Source organism: Sceloporus undulatus, unplaced genomic scaffold (assembly GCF_019175285.1).
Source record: "Sceloporus undulatus isolate JIND9_A2432 ecotype Alabama unplaced genomic scaffold, SceUnd_v1.1 scaffold_14, whole genome shotgun sequence".
Lineage (NCBI taxonomy): Eukaryota > Metazoa > Chordata > Lepidosauria > Squamata > Phrynosomatidae > Sceloporus > Sceloporus undulatus.
In genome coordinates, this window is record NW_024802936.1 from 576,119 (window position 1) to 595,266 (window position 19,148).

At 38.0% G+C, this 19,148-nt stretch overlaps 1 protein-coding gene across 11 annotated transcripts in view; it reads right to left on the minus strand.

Annotated features, from left to right (window-relative positions):
- The window catches only part of LOC121917279 (GREB1-like protein), a 148,398-nt gene that overhangs the window by 8,801 nt on the left and 120,449 nt on the right, over positions 1-19,148 (minus strand). For 10 of the 11 annotated variants that reach the window (XM_042443070.1, XM_042443072.1, XM_042443076.1 and 7 more), the window contains 4 exons: positions 9,953-10,157; positions 5,143-5,308; positions 3,480-3,707; positions 978-1,119 (listed from right to left, as the gene is read on the minus strand). In XM_042443070.1, the coding sequence (XP_042299004.1) occupies positions 978-1,119; positions 3,480-3,707; positions 5,143-5,308; positions 9,953-10,157 (741 nt within the window). Of the gene's footprint in view, positions 1-977; positions 1,120-3,479; positions 3,708-5,142; positions 5,309-9,952; positions 10,158-19,148 lie in introns of those variants that run through there. The other variant, XR_006100994.1, reaches the window with a different exon arrangement.

Genomic DNA, 19,148 nt, shown 5'->3' on the forward strand with positions numbered 1-19,148 from the left:
TAAGAGATATATATCTAATAACAGATTATATATTCTCAAAAGAGGGACCATGCTAGAATTCTGCAAACCCTATGCTATCACTGATTTTTTTTAAAAAGAAAAACATCCCCCACAAACAATCCCACCCCCCACCCATACTCAATACATTTGGTTTGCAACATTTCATTCTTGAATTAAAATCTAAGGGTTGGTATATAATATCAGACAGACAGATGCCATTTGATATAGTTCCACAGTATGGTACAAAAATCACTCTAACAAACCCAACTTTATAAAAGGAAAGAAAGAGGGACTCCCAGCATGCACAATGGAATCAGTGACACAGCCATGCACTCAAAAATGCAGAATGAACGTATAAATCATTGGGCTTGTAAAAAAAATATGTCCACATGCTGGGTACATGTGAAGTCTTATCTGCAAGTGTTGGCATTGAAATAAGGGATAGGAGTCCTGTCTAGAAGAAAGATAAGCAGCAAGTACTGCCTGAATGGCAAGCAACACCTGAAAATCCCCCTTTTATGCAACATTAAAGGGACATGACCCCTGCATCTTATTTCACTTGCCACTTGTCCTATCATGCATGCACCTGCCTTCAACATAGAAAGACTGATTCTGCTTCACATAAAAATGGCCACAGGGACAGTCAGAATCCCCACATAGACTTGAATGTAACCCATGTTTCCCGATATACACAGTATTACACGGGAAGTTCCAGTTTGTACAATTTTTTTTCCAGCCCTACTTGGGTATATTTTCAGAGTGGACCTTCCTGGCCAGACAATATGTCCTAGAGCAATTTGATGACTCAGCTATTATCAATTATCTATTTATTTCATCAGTTACTTTACAATAAAAATGGAAAAAAATCCAACATTTGTTTCTGACAAAAAAAGAAAAAAGAAAGAAAGAGTAAAAGAAAAAGAAAAAATATACTTTTTAGTCTTCTTCTTCCTTTTTGGTTCAACAGTGGCACTCACCATGACTTTAGGCTTAATATCGAAGTCCTTTTGACCCCCAACCTGGATGTGTTTCTTCATGAGACTGAAGTTGTTAAAGCAACAGATAAGGAGACCACTACTATTTGTTCTCAGGTTAAAATCTACATCTTCACAGAAATACCTAAAGAGTTAGATACAGATTCACAAATTCAATTCACAGCAATCATTTCTACCTTCTATTTCAACTTTTGACTGCTTACAAAAAGTTATACTGAGACTTAAATGTATATGATCCTAGAAATAAAACACAAATACAAATATTGCTGATCTAATACTATCTAAAACCATCAGTGCTCCATAGAAGTATTGTGCAAAAGGCCTTTGATAGGGTTCAGAGTCTGACAACTTACTCAGATTGTGCCCTAATTTATTTTAGATTCATTGTGACCCAAATCGGAACCCAATCAAAATTAGGACATCACAACCACTGTGTCTCCCATTGACTTGCAGTGGAAAACAGAAATCGCCATTGACAATTTTCTTTTCTTTTGACACAGGGAATACTATCTGAAGTTTTTGTAGCACCTTGCGGGGATGACCACAGCTCCTACCATGTTGCATGCCATCTGGAGAAAAATAGCTTAGGATGTGGCTGTGGTCTGGCTCTCCAAGGTCTCTAGGTGAGCTATAATGCCTGAATGAATATAATGACACAATGAAACCATAATTGAGCAATAGTAGGATGATCTCTAATGGATCCCAAAACATAATCTTGCCATTGCTCACTTGTGAGTGGCTTCAGTATGTCATTATGGCTCTTTACAGACCGCCAAAATACAGCGGTCTGCTGGTGCTGCTCATTGCTGTGCAAGGGAGCCGCTGCGTGCAAACCACGCGACTCCCTCGCGCAGCAAAAAAGGAGCTCCAAAATGGAGCTCCTTCTCACGGCGCGGCTATGACGCCGCGAAGCGCCTCTGGCGCACTCGCAGCATCATAGCCACCGTGATACGTGCAGAAGCACAGCGTCCGCTACGTAAAAATGGTGGCGGCTGTCTGGAACGGCCGCCGTCATTTTTTATGCGCAGAGCGCGTATTAGGGTTAGGGAGGTGCGGAAGCACCGCACCTCCCTAACCCCAGTACACGCTCCACACGTACTTTAATGGCGGTGTGTAACCCGCCTATGTTCACTTTTCTTCGAAGTAACATTTCAGTCTCAGTAACCCAGTTTCTGAGCCAATGTCCTAGGCTCTAAATAAGATGGATGGAGTACTACTGCACAGCCATAACAAGCAACATTCCCATTCCTTCTTTGAGTGCTGTCCTAAACAATCAGCCATTCTAACAAGTTTCTCAATAGAGGAAGTGGAAAGAAAGCTAATGAACCTAGATATCAAGAAACCGAAAGGAGCCAAAACTTGGTCAGCAAGTCTATAGGATTCAAACTCACTCTTCTCTGTTACAACACCAACAAGTTTTAGTTTTACAAGAATGGCATTTATGTGGTTATGAGAGTCATAGCTCACCTTTACTCCAGGGATCACAAACAGCACACGTACCCACCCTGTATTATCTTATAAGGAAGACGAGTAAGCCCTTTTGGAGCATAGAATTATATATACGTGATCCCTATTATAGAATTCGGGAATTAGTAAATTCATGAAGTATTCTGAATTCAGAGAGCTCTTGTACCCCCTCCAACAACAAATCCCAGGATTTCACAGGTTGGAACTACGACAGTGAAAATGAACTCACTGCTGTAATTGTGTAATATAAAAGGGCCCAGTGAATGATTCATATGGTACCCAGTGACATTCAAAGCTGTGGAGATTTAAACCAGGGTCTTTCCAATCCTATTCCACCATGCAACCATTGCATCACTGTAATGGTTGGCTATTATCACTGTATCATAGCATCAACTTGGCATTCGCTGGAGAATATAGTATTTTAACACATCCCACTAACCATATTTCTTCCCACACCTCAACTAGTAAACCCCATTCTTCCAAGGGGAACCAAAATATTGGAAATCCTATTTACAAAATTGAACACTTGCATTTTAGATTCTCAGTTCTGATGCCCCTTAAAACTAAAAAAAGTCATGTTAAGCCATCTGGCTAATAGAATTATAAGCATGTGTAAAGTGCGCTTGGCATTGTGCTGAAATTCTGATTCTGATTCTGATTCTGATTATTATTATTATTAATTTATATCCCGCCTTCCTCCCAGTACAAGGACTGAATGCTAAGAAAAATTCTTGTTAATTACAAAGAGTTAGTTACACCAAATGGCTGTCCTTCCTTCCTTCCTTCCTTCCTTCCTTCCTTCCTTCCTTCTTTCCTTCCTTCTCTTTCTGTTTGCAGCTCTTAACCACCAACCTATGTAGGGAAGAACTGCAATATCAGAAATACTTCTGCTCACTTTCTAGTCCCTCCTTTATTTGTACCCCTCACCCCTGTTTTTAAAATATTAATAGTTTGCACTTGTCAATTAAAAGCCACATTAGCAACATATCCATAAACAAAAGATTTTAATTTCCCTACCTGTTTAGGTCATATTGCACATTTTGGGTCAGATCTATGTTGAGCAGTATAAAGTCATGTATGTGGCATCTAGAGAAGGGAGCTTTGGGTGGTTTGGAATTTAACTTGCTGTTCCATTTTTGAATGCCCAGGATTGCATAATGAACAATTTTTGGTGTGGCTTCAATGTGTTGTAGAACACTCTTCAGAGATACATTCTTACTGGTTGATCCTTCATCCATGGACTGACTATGAAAGGCAAAAGATTTTCATTGTACTACATAACATCTGAACTCAAAGCTACAAATAACAACTAAGGGACCTTACTGTAAATTACCTTACTTGAAAATTAATATAGAAATAAGGAGTGTGCAATGGGATTGCTTAGAAATGAGATGCTGGGGAGAGGGCAAAGATTACAACTTCTTCAGGTGTTTTGATGGTGAAGTGAGTGAATGGTTGGACTTGGATCAAGGAGACCTGTGATGCTCACTGGATTAATAACTGCTTCTCCACCTTTTGTTTGGGGGATTTTTTTCATTCTCTTTCCCATATTTTCTGATTGGTTTTAATTGTAGCTGCTCTAAACAGTGCATGACCATCAGAAGGAACAGGTACATTTGTTTCACATAAATAAATAGGAGATGAATAATGTAAACTGACTTGAATTCCTTGAATGAAGGCCAGGATACAAATGGGATGAATAAATGTAATTTGGCCAGAAGTATTTGGTATTGTTGGGAAAAAATATGGCTAGACATATAGTTTGCACTTGTCAAGATACTTTCCCATAATCACATAGCTAATTTTATACGGTATGTATTCAGCAAGTGGAATGACAAAATAACAACTGACTGGCAAATGAATGTGGATGACCAGTCCAGTGTACCTTTGCAGGTATTTTCTATTGAAGCTTAAGGTTAGATGGTTGGTTTGAAAAATTATGAAGACAAATTGGAAATTATGTCACAGGTCTATTGCTAGGTAGTTCCGATAATGAACAATGTGAAAAGGGAAATAGGTTTTCCAAAATGTTTCTCAGACAACTAATTAGTTACTAAAGAATTTTCAGCAATCTGATCCTGCTTCTTTAGTATGCATTTACTTGGTAGACTTTACTCAGTACATTCCAAGCAAAACATTGTGTAGCCTTACAAACAAACGCATATTATTGAACCTGTATAAAATTAATTTATGGATGCACACACCTATGTTAGAATTTTCACGTATTCACTTTTAAATGACAAAAGAAATGGCTGCTTTGATCTGTGGCTGAAAATTAATGAAAATTATTAAAGATTATTTTCAATATGGTTTTTCCTTTCTTTTATTATTGTATACTAGACAGATTATATTCTGTATAGTATACTATATATCAAGGGGGCAGAACAGTATTCCATATCACCTTGTTAAAATACATTTTCTTAACTGAGTGGGTCCTATGCATAGAAGGGCCAGTGATGCTGGCCTTATCTAACATCATACATTTCAACATGTAGATGTAGGGAGTGGGAAACTGAACAATGTCAGGGGTAGGACCAGTCAGCAACATGGCCCTACTGCCCTTTTTATGCTTGAAGTCTCATACAATGGTTAACAAATGCAGGGGTAATGTTGTACTGATCAAAATTCAGCTATGGGGCTCAATCTCAAAATAATTTTCATTTTGAGAAACAGAACATACCTTGACTGTTCTTGGACACCATGACTATTCCATAAGACACAGGAATCATCCATGACAACAATAAATGGCCAGACACACTGACGCTTGACTCCTAGCTCCTCCAGACGGTTTCTCTCCAGTTCCAAGTTATGGTAAGAAAGTTCCTTAATAAGGAATCTGGCAGCACCTGAAAACAAACAGCACAGAGCTTTCTTTTTTGGAAAGAAAGGTTGATGCTTCTACATCTCAGGAAACATTTTTGAGTTAATTAAGAGTATTTGAATAACTACTGTGATAACTCAGAAGTAATTACCTAGTGGACCTATTTTTTTATTAGTTGAAGCGTACCTGGCACTGCCTAGGCATGTACCCAATATCCTTAAGGCAGTCCAGGGGACTTCTGTTTCCCCACTCCCTCCCTTTTTTGCTTAGGAATCCTTTGTCTCAGTAGCAACTCAGATAGTCCTCTCAAACTGTCCTGGCTTTAAAAAAAACACTTGAGAATATTGGCAGCAGAGTCTCATAGAGCAACTCTCCCGTTTTCTAACTGTTTTAAACACAATTTGACAATGAGTTGTGACATCCTCCTCTTTGGCTTCAAGGAAACTACCCATACTCCCCATTTAGAATTTCATTTTAAAATGGGGCACCGCATTTGGATACAACCAAAAACACTCAGCTTAATTTTGAGACATATACAATGATTTCCTGTTGACTTAGGATTGCTCCTCTTTTTCTAGCACCCCAAGCCCCACTGCAGTGAGAATTTTGAGTTTAAACTTGACACTGTGCCTTGAATGACACCTGAAAATACCCTCTCATATTGTGTGGTGTCTAGCATTATATCCTGTTAGTTATGGTTCCCGACAGACAGACAAGTAGATCCATGGATGTATACACATGAACTAGAAAAAATTTTTATTGTTAGAGAGTAAAAAGAAGAATGGACTTTTAAGCTAGGACTAGTGAGAGAGTAGCAAAATATCAATTGAGTGCTGGTTGCAGAATCAGCTCATTCAAACATGAGAAATCCCAGAAAAATGAAAATCCTTTAAGAATAATATAGAATGCTTTTTATTATTTCCATTATTGTAATTATTGTGCATTCACCTGACTTGGATATACAAAATGGCAAGGATTCTACTGTGGACTTGTTTTTAAAAAGAAGAAGATGATGATGAAGATGAAGATGAAAGAGAAGAAGAAGAACTTGGTTTCATCTACTTGGTTTGTTTAAGATCATTTATCTTCAAAATATTTAGCCAGGCTAAACTGACATTGTTCAATTTCCCTACTGCCACCTGTTATCTAGTCTCATCTGTTTTCTTATAAAGTTTCTTATAGAAGAAATTTAGAAGGTTCTGCTAAGAAAATTGCCAATTGATTCAATAATTTTTAGTTGAATACATTTGCACGTCCATGGTGTGAAGGTGAAAAAAGAATAGTATAAGATGAGGGCTTATGTAGATGATCTTGTCATAATGTTAAAAAAAATCTACTGGCCTCAATAAAAGTACTGTTGGAAAAGACTAAGAAGTTTGGATCACATTCTGGGTTTAAATGAACTGTGATATAAGAAAACTGTTGACTAAAAATATGACTTCAAAAGATGAAAATTAATTGATTGCATTTTCTAATTTTAAAGTAAAAAGGGATTAATATTTGAGAGTTATAATCATGAAGAATTATAATTTATTATTTCAAAATAACTATGAAAAAGTTTGGAAAAAGTTTCCCCATGTGCCTTAATGTTATCTTTTATCTCCCCTTGATGATGTATACTGTTCAATCTAGCTATTTGTTATGGTTTTAATATTTTGTAGATAATTGGTTTTAGATGTTGTATAGTTTTTAATTGCTATGGGTGGTTGGTTTGCACATTGTTGGGGGTATGTTGTTTATGGTTGTTTTTGTTGCAATTTTTTTGTTGGAAACCACTATAATCTACACAGGAATAGTGGTATATTATTATTATTATTATTATTATTATTATTATTATTATTATTATTTAAATCAAAAGAGACTTAGAAAAATGGGGAAAATTAAATCTATCCCAATGTTGGTAACTGCAGCAATAAAAGCAAATGTCTTGCCAAACTTTTTTTTAAAAAATTTCAAATGCTCCCCATTTTCATTTTCAATTTAAAATGGGGATCATTTAAAAATTATCCCCATTTTAAGAAATGGAACACCCTTAGTGAATTGGCAGAAGGAAATTTCCAGATTCATCTGGCAGGAAAATAAACCTAGAATAAAATTTAAAACATTGTATATAAGGCTAAAGAAATGGGTGATCCGGGTCTTCCCAAGAGTAGACTGTACTACAAGGCATGTTGTTTTGTGTGGTTAAAGGACCTTTGGAACTTGAAGTTCATGAGTTAAGATTTGGGTGGCATGCCTATCTTTAGTATCATAAACTTAAGATTCATGCTGATTTTTAATACTAGAAAGGCTCTTTTGTGGGTTTGTTATAAATATAGGCATTTCCCCAATATAATATTAGCTACTGCATCACAAGAAGCTTTTTTCAGGAAAGAATGGATTAAAAGCAATGTTGGTTATTTTATGTTGACCTTTTGTATTTGCATCAAGACATTTGGGAACTTGAGCCAAAAGAGATGCTCCTTAAAAAAAGACAAATCACTAAATTGGTTTATCTATAGCAAAGAGATTTAACCAAGATATGAGAGATCCAGCCATGGAGGTTGGAGAAAATGAATTTTATTCAGCATTGTGATTATGATCATGTAATTTAAAAGCCCTATAAATTTCCTTTGAAATTAAAGAAGGAACCTGAACCAGTAAAAAAAGTATGTGAGCAAGTAGGCTCAAAATTTTGGGCACAATGTTCCAATGTAGTATGGAAAAAATGTGGACCAAGGACATAAAATTTACTTTGAAAACAAAATAAGTATAAAATGATGTACAGATGGTATTTATCTTGAAATAAGGTGTCAAAAATGTCTAAGAATGTTTCAAATCAATGTTGGGATTGTCAAGGATGGTACTTTTTCATATGTGGTAGACGTGTAAGAAAGTAAAAGGTATTGGTCTAAGATCTATATGTCAATTCAAAACATTTTAAAGGTACAGTTTGCAATGACACCAGGAATGTTTTTGTTGGCTATTGTGGACTAAAAGTGGGATAGTAAATATGGATTACCTCTTAGATACTTTATGTAGTAACAGTGGCAAGAATATTGTTTTCTCAAACATAGAAACAGACCAAAGTACTGACAACATTATCCCCGATTGATAATGTCCAGACCCAATTGAATCCCCCTCCTTTTCTTATTTTACTTATTCGTGGTTTGTTTATTAATTTTGATGTACTGTATTGTTATGTATTTTTCAATCATGTTTTATTGTTTAATTTTATACTTGGGAGGGAGGGTTGGGCCGAGGTCTTGTGGGGCTTGTTGTTTTTATTGTTGTATATTGTATAAACTTTGCTGTTACCTGCCTTGATCCCCAAAATGGAAGAGGCAGGATATAAATAAATATTTTAATAATAATAATAATAATAATAATAATAATAATAATAATAATAATGGATTGTTAAGGTTGTGGCATTAGCTCAGATTGCCAAATTAACATAGGTTTTAAAAGATAAACCAATTGACAATTTTGTGATAAATTGGAAACCATTTCTGGACTTTTTGAGCAATAAGATGTAAATAATTTGTGGTTGTGGTTATTAGTGACCTTAGTAAGTTTATTTAGCTGAACATCTAATGGTAGTACAATAAAAATTTCCTTTCAATCTTTCATTACAATTTGGAATGGGGGATCAGAGCCCTTTTATGTTCTAGTTTTATTTAGTTAGTGTTTAGGGTATTATTATTTTTTTATTGTCCTAGGTTAGTTTTGAGTTAACACAAAGTAATAACAATTAACATTTCTCTTTCTCTCTGCCTAAACACCCGAAAAGCACCAGATCCTGTCTGTTCTTTGAAGCTAAATAGTGTCAGCACTTAGATGGAAGACTGGCAACAAAAAACAGGTGCTGTAGACTATATTTAAGAAGGAGGAATTGGCAAAACCACCTCTGAGTATTTCTTGTCTAAGAAAACCCTACAAAATTAATGAGGTCACATAAGTCAACAGGCAACTTGAAGACACATAAACTGTGTTTTAATCCTAATTTAGCTTTAATTTTAGTTTTGTATGCACACATATACATATATAGTACGACTCCCATATCCACAGGGCTTACATTTCCACATACACATTCACCCATGGATACCTGGAAGTTTGGATAATAAAGAACCATATTATTTTCAGTGAGGTGAATGACCTCTGACCCAAGCATACCATAGAATCACACAATAGGACCAAGAAATGCTTGGAGAGAACACTTCTCTAAGCATTTCTAGGTCTTCCAGCATGATTCTATGGTATGCTTGGCTTGGAAGTTGACCATAGAATGACACTGGAGGATCTAGAAATGCCTAGAGAAAATGTATTTTTTCAGACATGGGTGTGAAACAATTAATACTGAGTGTGTGGTTATGGGGGTCATATTGTATGTGCATTTGTATATGTGTATATCTTATTTTTACCTTCTTTCCCATTTTTTCCTTTTTCTTTGAATGTTTTCATGTGGATTGTGAAGTAGATTGTATGTATTAAAATTAATTTTAAAATTAATCTCCCTCTTCTATTTAACAATATTTTACATCAACAACTGATATGTTTAGGCTCAGTCTGTTTTATGGCCAAATAAGTGAGAGATGAGTTTATTGAAATGCTTATTTTTCTTCTCTCCTTCATGGCTTTGGAAATAAAAGTAAAATTCTGGCATTCTGGTCACTCATCTTGAATTACTCACCAACTCCAGCATTGTTGAACATGCCTGGCAAAACCAGCATGATATGGTTGGGCCAGTACTTGCGGTAAAGTGGCATTTCATATTCTTTGACCACAAGAAGATGGAGGTGGTTGATGCCTTCCATAGCATGATAAAGATTCAAGAGGCCATGCTCATGGCGCCCACTTGAAGGAGTGAAAATAGGACTCTTTACTGCATTCACATTCTGTTGGAAGGACAAGCCAAATGAATATTTCTTATGTGCATGTGTGTGTTTAATATTTTATAACTAGTGCATGTAATAAAAACAGTACAAGAACTGCAAAAACAAAGTATTACATAATATACAGTGCTGCACACGATACTCTGCATTTTACCATAAATACAAGATTTACGGTACCCAGTGGATTATTCAAATTATTTTGAGTTTGGGCAAATTTATGAGATGGATATTCCTTTCTTTATAACTCCAAAGGCTAGAACTCTGTCAGGTTTAAAGTCCTGTTCTTCCACAACCAGGACTGCAACTGCAATGCAGAAACAAACCAGTGTCAAATTGCATTATTTCTGCAGTGCAGATGCAGCTCATAACTGTTGGGGTTCCAAAGCAGGCTACTGCAAACACTATGGATGTCAAGTTTTTACAGAGTAAGCTTTCACTGTCTTCTGTAAATACTGATAATATAATAACACACAATTACTAATTAGTTGGACTGTCACTGAGGTGAGAATATTGGTACCTTTCTTCCAGAAATTTGAAATATAGGGACAGTCTAGTAAATTAAGCCACTATGGTGTAGTGGTCTGAGCGCTGGACTAGGACACAAGGGCCCTAAACAGACGTCTAGGATAGGACAGTCCAAACCTGTGCTATCCTGCCCTGGGTTAGTCCCCAGGCTATTGGTGGGTGTTTATGCACCCACTTGCTGCTGCACCATGGACCCACTACCACAGTGCACCCAGTACTTGCCTCACCATTGCATCTGCTGAGACAAATCCTGTTGCAGCCTGTCAGGGTAGAAATGGAGCCCCTGGTTATACCCACATGACACCCCCCCCCCCATCTGTTGCCAAAAGTCTCGACAAGGGTGTTTTCAACAGATGTGACAGTGAGGCATGAACAGGGGCACGGCTGTCTGGTCCACTGCCCATCACTACAGAATTTCCTAGAAACAGTGCAGCAAACAGCCAGACTTTTTAGACCATGTTAAAGCCCCTCTGGGCCATGATCAGACTAGATCCATGTGTGGTCTCCCAGATCCCAGCCTGGGGCTAATTGCCTGCATCATCCAGATAGGATGTTGTGAGGTCAGTGGGAGCAAAGTCTTTTGGTCTCCTATAGGACAGCAGGGTTCAAATCCCCACTCAACCATGGAAACCTGCTGGGTGACCTTGGGCAAATCACATGCTCTCAGTCTCAGACAAAGGTAAAGCTCCTCTGAACAAACTTTGCCAAAAAAAACCTCATGATACATTCTCCATAAGTCAGAAATGTCTCGAAGGCACACAAAACTAGTGAATTGTGGAACGCCATGTTGCCAGCACCCTCAACATCATTAAGGGAAGTATGTCTTGGTCATCCATAAGATTTTAGCTGTGTAGAGATGCCAGAAGTGTAGATTTTTAAATGCATTCGTATGATTAAGTTATCTTAAAACTCCCTAAAATCCTTTCAACAGATACTTTTTATTGTATCTAGAGTTAAAAACAAGCTGAGAGATGTGGATTTACAACCTGGAGAATAATCAGAATTTATGTGAAGTCAAAGGCTAGAACATGGCCTCGTAGCCCAAAAAACCCACAAAAAACAACCAGGATTTAGTTTTATTAAAATCTCCGAACCTTCCCCATTGGTATCATTTGTTGTAAGTTCAGTACTTACAAATGCTTACCTTTACCCCTCTAAGAACTGCATTTACAGGATTTTGTTTTCAAATTATAACAATGTTATTTTGGGATGGCAGATATAGAAACATCCCAAGAAATGTCATGCTCTGCATTTGTGGTGTGGGAGGATATTTCACACTTTATTGCCAGTTCTATCAAAACTTGAGGAAGAGATTCCTAGGACACATTTGGGTTCATCACAGGGTGAGAACCCGTATGTAAAAACATGCTGGTTACTATTCAGACCATGACCCCCAAGTCACAACCTTATTTACTAAGGCTGCAAAAGTATGTTACTTATCTGAAAACTATTGCTATAGACTGTGCAAGGAACATACTCATTTGACCTTTTGTATGTAGGTACATATAGGTATTATTTTACTGGATATATATTGGATTTTGGTCGAATACAATAAATGACTGACTGCATTCTCATGGATTTGTTCCAAGATGCATTTAAAAGATGCAGATGCCCAAATAGTTTTCCATTAGGAATCAGGAAAGCTGCCATGACCATGATTGTCTCTTATAACTTCTCAAGTCACTAGACATCAATTTTGAGACACCAAGTGCTGTCAAAGAGCTTAATACAGGCATACCTCAGGTAACAAAGCCTCTGACAAAGAAACTTATTTTTTACAGGATCTCAGCCCAGCCCAGTCCCACTTTTCTTGTCTTCTGTACAGGTTTTTACAGCATTTGACATTAGGAGGATTATGAGCAAGGGCTGGGGAAAGACAGACTTTCAGTGTTAGGTTGCAGTAGTATATCCACAGTAAACAATGCAATAAAGCTAGGAAAGAATGGGATTCTCCTCTAAGTGATCCTATTGTAGCTTTGTGTACTTACTGTACATACAGCAGACAAGATAAACTGGTGCCACTAGAATGACTAACTGAGCATGTGTGAAGAGCAAAACAGAAAGAAAAATAGAAAGCAGAGTACCTTGGCATGTCCGAAAGCATAGTTCTATATGTTTTGCCACCAAAATGGAAATCATAAGAAAAGTGGAGGATGTTGAAAGAAAATAAATCTTCCCAGGATGCATGTTGGAAGAACCTTTCAAATGCTCTCTAGAAGACTGAAAATGCTTTTGTTTGCTTATGCAAGGCTAGGTTGACCTGGTTGTTTCATATCACATGTGCATATTAAAACTTTTGAATAAAAGGTTTGTTGGAATATGCCAAACTGCTCCTTTTTGTGGTGTAGGAAAATACATTGAAATATTTACAAATTTTCAATATCTTGGGTTAGTCATTAATCAGAATGGAGATTGCAGTCAGGAAATCAGAAGACTAGGACTTGGGAGAACAGCTATGAAAGAACTAGACAAGATCTTCATATGCAAAGACATCTCACTGAACACTAATGTTAGGACTGTCCATGTTATTGTACTTCACATCACTATGTATGAATGTGAGAGCTGGGAGGTAAAGAAAGCTGATATGAGGAAGATCAACTCATTTGAGTTGTGGCACTGGAGAAGCTTTTTATGGATACCATGAACTGCCAAAAGAATAAATAAATGGGTCCTAACACAAATCAAGCCTGAACTTCCCCTGAAGGCCAGGATGACTAGACTGAGGCTGTCAGACTTTTGAACACATCATGAGACGGCATGACTCACTAGAAAGGACAATAATGGTAGGTAAAATAGAAGGCAATAGGAAAGGGGGAAGACTATCTTACAGGTAGATAGACTCAATAAAGGAATTCATGGCCTTGAGTCTGCAAGACCTAAACAGGACTGTTGAGGAGAGGGCATTTTGGGGTGTACCACTCATAGGAATGCCATAAACTAAGACTGACTTGAAGACAGTTAACATACACACAGGAAAAGAGGAAGACTACATTCCAGAGGGACAGACTCAATCAAGGAAGCCACTGCAAGACCTGATCAGAGCTGTTTAGAAGTCTCTCAATCATGGGGGTATCATTAGTTAAAGTTGACCTGACAGCAGTTAACAACAATTGTTTTATTTCTACCTCTATTATAAAAAAATCCTGTTAAAGAAATAAAGCCCAGGAATACATAACTGAGGTATACTGGTACAGAGTTCTTGCTATGTGATTACAGATCAAGAACCCCATGTATACAGCAGCGAATTGGAAAATGTTCTTATCTACAGTTTATCTCTGCCATCCATCTATGCCCAACCCTTCAGTTTCATGGCCATTATTTCATGCATGATCAGCACCCTTCTATGGAACAGATCCTGCATGTGAAATGTGTCCTTCCCTTTCCATTCTTTGTACTTAATGGATTTGCCACAGATCTCTACAGTTAGAAGAGAAACATCAAGTCAATGTATCCATTCCTTTGTCAGTGTGGGAATCTACAGCTAAAGCATTCCTGACTGTTAGGTTTTCAGCTTCTATTGAAAAACTTCCAATGAAGGAAACCTACTAACTTCTTATACAATCTAACTAATTTTTTTATTGTCTGGAAGTTTGTCCTAAGGTTTAGATGGAATTTCCTTTCTTGTAATTAGATTCAAGTCCTATTCTCTGGACTAACAGAAAAGAAATGTTTCCATCTTACATATGGCAGCCTTTCATATATTTAAAAATAGCTATAATATCTGCTTTCAATCTTCTCTTCTCTAGACTATTTATACCTATCTCCCTCAATCACTCCTCACAAGGTTTGATTCCAGACCTTTGCCCATCTTGGTCACCTTCCTGTGGATACATTCTAACTTGTCCATATTATTGTTAAACTATGGTGCCAAGAACTGGACAAAGCACTCCAGATGAGGTCTGATAAAAAGAAATAGAATGGTAATACTGTTCCCCTTAATCTGGACATTTTACTTTTATTTATAGTATCTAAAACTGCACTGGCCTTTCTTCCCTGCCACATCGCACTATTGACTCATGTTTAGCTTAATGTGGTAGCTCCTTTAGTAACCTTTTCAGAGGAGAAAAAAAATGGGAAATCAGTGAGAAATGGGCAAATGAGACATGGTAAAGGGCTAAGGGATTGGTTTAGGATTACCATCTTGAAAAGCTGTATCCAGAAAGGTATTAAACATTTTATTTGCAGTTCAGTCACTTGAAGGCAGGAAATGTGGCTGCTTAATTACACACTTAATTACATACTTCATCCCACGCCTAGTAATAAAACCAAGTGTCATCCCTGATTAATTGAAGTAGTTTCTTTAATTGGAAGAACATAAAATTTAATTTGAAGAGTGCCAATCCTCTGTGGGAGATAGTAATTTAAGTATTTGTTTATTTATTTATTTAGAGTAGTTACACCCTGCTCTTCAGTCACAAAAGCTCTCAAGAGTGGCTTGCTTTTTAAAAAAAAATTTTTTTTTTTAAAATTGGACAGTTCCCTGCCCTCAGGCTTACAATCTAAAAAGACATGACACAAAAGGATAAGGGAATGCTGGTGGGAAAGGGATCAGGTTCATTGATTCAGCTTTCCCTCTGGGGCCATGGCCATGGCATATGGGCTGGAGGGAGAGCTCTTCGTCTTACTTTGGACTAGGCCTGATGGAGCTGGCCTGCCTCTCTCCCTCTGAAGCCGGATGGAAGTGGATGTTGCTTTGTGAATCTTGTTATTTTGTCCAGTTCAATAAAATTCTCTAGCGGTTCCTTTCATTTTGTTCAAGGCACTCTGTCTGTATTTTCCTTATATTACAACCACATCCATGGTGTTGTTCAGATTCTGTGATCTGGGTTCCAAGAGACAATGAGTCCACTCAATAATTTGAAGAGTGCGGTGCAGGGACAGGGATCATTAAGCAAACCAATTTACCAAGAGGGCAATCATTTTACTTGTTTCCTTGTTTTCAGGTTTAACCTGTGATTTCTGTTTTTGCTCTTGTCTTAAAATTTGGAAATGACTCATACAGCTCCTCTATTGTATAATCTTGAGCTTCCCCAGGGCTCTGTTCTGGGTCCCCTTCTGTTTTCTCTCTACACACTGTCCTTAGGTAAACTCATTAGCTCTTTTGGTTTTTCCTACCATCTGTATGCCGATGACACCCAGTCGTATCTTTCCACCCCCGACCTTTCTCCAAGGCCTGAACAGCAAGTTTCATCATGTCTCACAGCTGTCTCACAGTGGATGCGCCATCGGCGTTTGAAGCTCAACATGTCCAAGATGGAGCTTCTTGTCTTTCCTCCTAAACCCACCCTTCAACACTCCTTTTCTGTCTCTGTGGACAACATTTCTATTCAACCAGTCCAGCAAGCCCGCAGTCTTGGTTTTATCTTTGATTCTTCTCTGTCGTGTATCCCTCAGATCCAGACCACAGCCAAGGCTTGTAGATTCTTTTTATACAATATTGCCAAAATCCGACCATATCTCTCCCCCTCTACTGCCAAGATCCTGGTTCATGCCCTAGTGGTCTCACGACTCGATTACTGCAACATCCTCCTGGCTGGGCTTCCTCTCTCTCCCCTCCGTCCTTTAATTTCTGTCCAGCATTCAGCTGCACGCATTATCCCATCCGCCCACTGCTCTGACCACATCTCTCCTGTGTTGGCATCCCTTCACTGGCTCCCTCTCCCTTTCCGCATTCAGTATAAGCTCCTGCTGTCCACGTTTAAAGCCCTCCATGGGCTGGCCCCTCCCTACTTATCAGACCTTATTTCCCCATACCTTCCCACTAGGGCCCTCCGTTCTGTTAGTCAAGGTCTGCTGTCCCAGCCCAGGATTTCCTCTGCCCCATCTCGGATTCGCCCCTTTTCACTTGCTGCCCCTCACTCCTGGAACCTTCTTCCCCCACGAGAAAGAGCCATCACTTCCTTAACCAGCTTCAAAACGGAGCTGAAGACCATCTTGTTCAGAGAAGCATTCCCAGGCATTGCATAATTGTCACTTGCTATTTGATATTCTTTTGTTGTCTGTTTTATTGAGTCATTTCCCGTATTGCTATGTATTTTATATGTATTATCTTACTAGACAGGCCCCTTCCCCACCACCACTCCCTTCTCCTTCTGTGTCGTGTCTTTTTAGATTGTAAGCCTGAGGGCAGGGAACCGTCCAATTAAAAAGATTGTATGTACAGCGCTGTGTAAATTTACAGCGCTTTATAAATAAAGGTTAATAATAATAATAATAATAATAATAATAATAATAATAATAATAATAAGAGTTATGGGAATTTTCTCACCATGGTTTCTATATTATTTGGTTCTACAGACATGTTAGATCTATGGCTAAAAGTGCAGCAGCCCTGGCTGTTAGTAGTTCTGCTCAAAGTTGTTGGACCTAATTGCAGATGAATTAATAGGTCAGAGGTTCATTCATGTTCTTTACACCTTTCCTGTTCTTTGAGTGCCTCAGTGCCATGTTGGAGGGATGTTGTTTCTTGGCATTAGTTCTGAATGGTCTTTGGGTAGAAAGTGGGACAGGAGACAAGATCATATCCCCGTTACTGTTCCAAGTGCTGTTCCATTCCTAGGTACAATAGTATAGTTACAGCATCTCAGAAGATGAGGTATGCAGTATTTAGCTGACTTATTTAGCAGATAGGAAAGGAAAGCTGGAGATAGGTGGCCATCAAAATTCTGTGTTATGAACATGAATCAGCTCCAGTTTTGCCTCTGATGTAACACATGAATCTATCCTGTAGGGGTCATGAGTACCTCAGTACATGAAAGCAAAAACGACAGACATCTCTGCCAAAACAGAATTCTTCTCTGTTCTCACCTGTCAACTCATTTTCCCATAAGTGTCGAGGAAACTGTGTTCTGTTTTCCAGGAAACCCAGGAAACGTGTATGGGTCTCCTACCTGGAATACAAAGCTGTTAAGACTGGGTAAAATCTGCCCATTTCTCCAAGCTTTTGGTGTGGGGGTGGGGGTATTATGTACAGTTAGGAGACAAATGTCGTTTCATTCCCACTTCTATTTTATTCTAAATTCAAGCACAATGTCAGAGTAAGTACAGTGGAAAATCCTCACTCCAAACATGGATCTGAGGAAATAGCTCAAGTCTACGAAAGCTCATGCTACCAACTTCTTTCTTCTTCTAGTCTCAAAGGTTCTACAAGATCCCTTTGTGTGCTATCTGTAACAGTTTTATGAAGCACAAGTGTTAATAACATAATTGATTGTCACTTTCAGGAGTTTTTGAACTTAATTTGTCTCTGATCTCACAATCTACAACCCTACCAAGAACCCTAATAATGATTACTGTATATACTAGGAATGAAAAGGGCAGCCATGAAAGCCCTAGACAAGATCCTAAAATGTAAGGATATACAAATTAATAATAAAGTTAGAAATGTCCAAGCCACTGTATTCCCCATCACCATATATGGATGTGAAAGCTGGACAGTGAAGAAAGTGGACAGAAAGAAAATCAACTCATGTGAGATGTGGTGCTGGAAAAGAGTGCTGAGGATACCATGGGTATCCTTGAACAGATCAATCATGAAATCTCCTTGGAAGCCAAGATGATCAAATTGAGACTGTCATACTTTGGCCACAAGAAAAGACTAGAATGCTAGAAAAGGAAAGAGTAGTAGAAAGAGAGGAAGTCTGCATGCCAGATGGATGGATTCAATCAGGGAGATGACAAAAATGAATTTTCAGGAACTAAGCAGCGCAGTGGAAGACAGGTGATCTTGGAAATGTCTCACCCACAGGGTTGCCATGAGTCAGAGTTGACATGAGGGCAGTTAACAACATATACAGTGGGCCATTGGTATCCACTAGGGTTTGGTTCCAGCACCCCACCATGGATACCAAAATCTGTGGATGCTCAAGTTTCATTAAATACATTGGCATAGTAAAATGGTGTCCCTTAAATAAAATGGCAAAATAAAGGTTTGCTTATTGGAATTTTGTTTACTGGAATCTGTGGATAAGGAGAGACAAATGTACTTGTCCATCAAAACTCCTGTTGTGATAAATGTATTGCCCTTCAGGATGCCCTAGGATTTTTGGTTATTTTTACTGCAACAGACGAACATAGCAACCCCTCTAATTACACACTGTTCAAGATATTAAGATTTTTAGTCTAACATAGAGACTATTCCACCATATAGCTACAACTAAGATGTAGAAACATGCCAGCTAACCAAATTGCCTGATGTGACAGCAACAGTGGTATTCCATTGTAGAAAGTCCTCTACATACACCTCTGTTTCTTGTGTAGATCAGATCCCATAGTTTAAGTTTTATTTACAAGAGAAGCATACATGTCATGTCCTTATAAGCATAGAAAGTTATTGCTTGCTGCTAGTAAAAAATATCCTTGCCCTGAATTCACTACTTTAGGTACATTTTCTACCCCTCCTCCCCATTTTCAATCTCTTTCCATTCTTGTTGTGTCCTGAAGTATTGATATACTACATTTTACATTTCT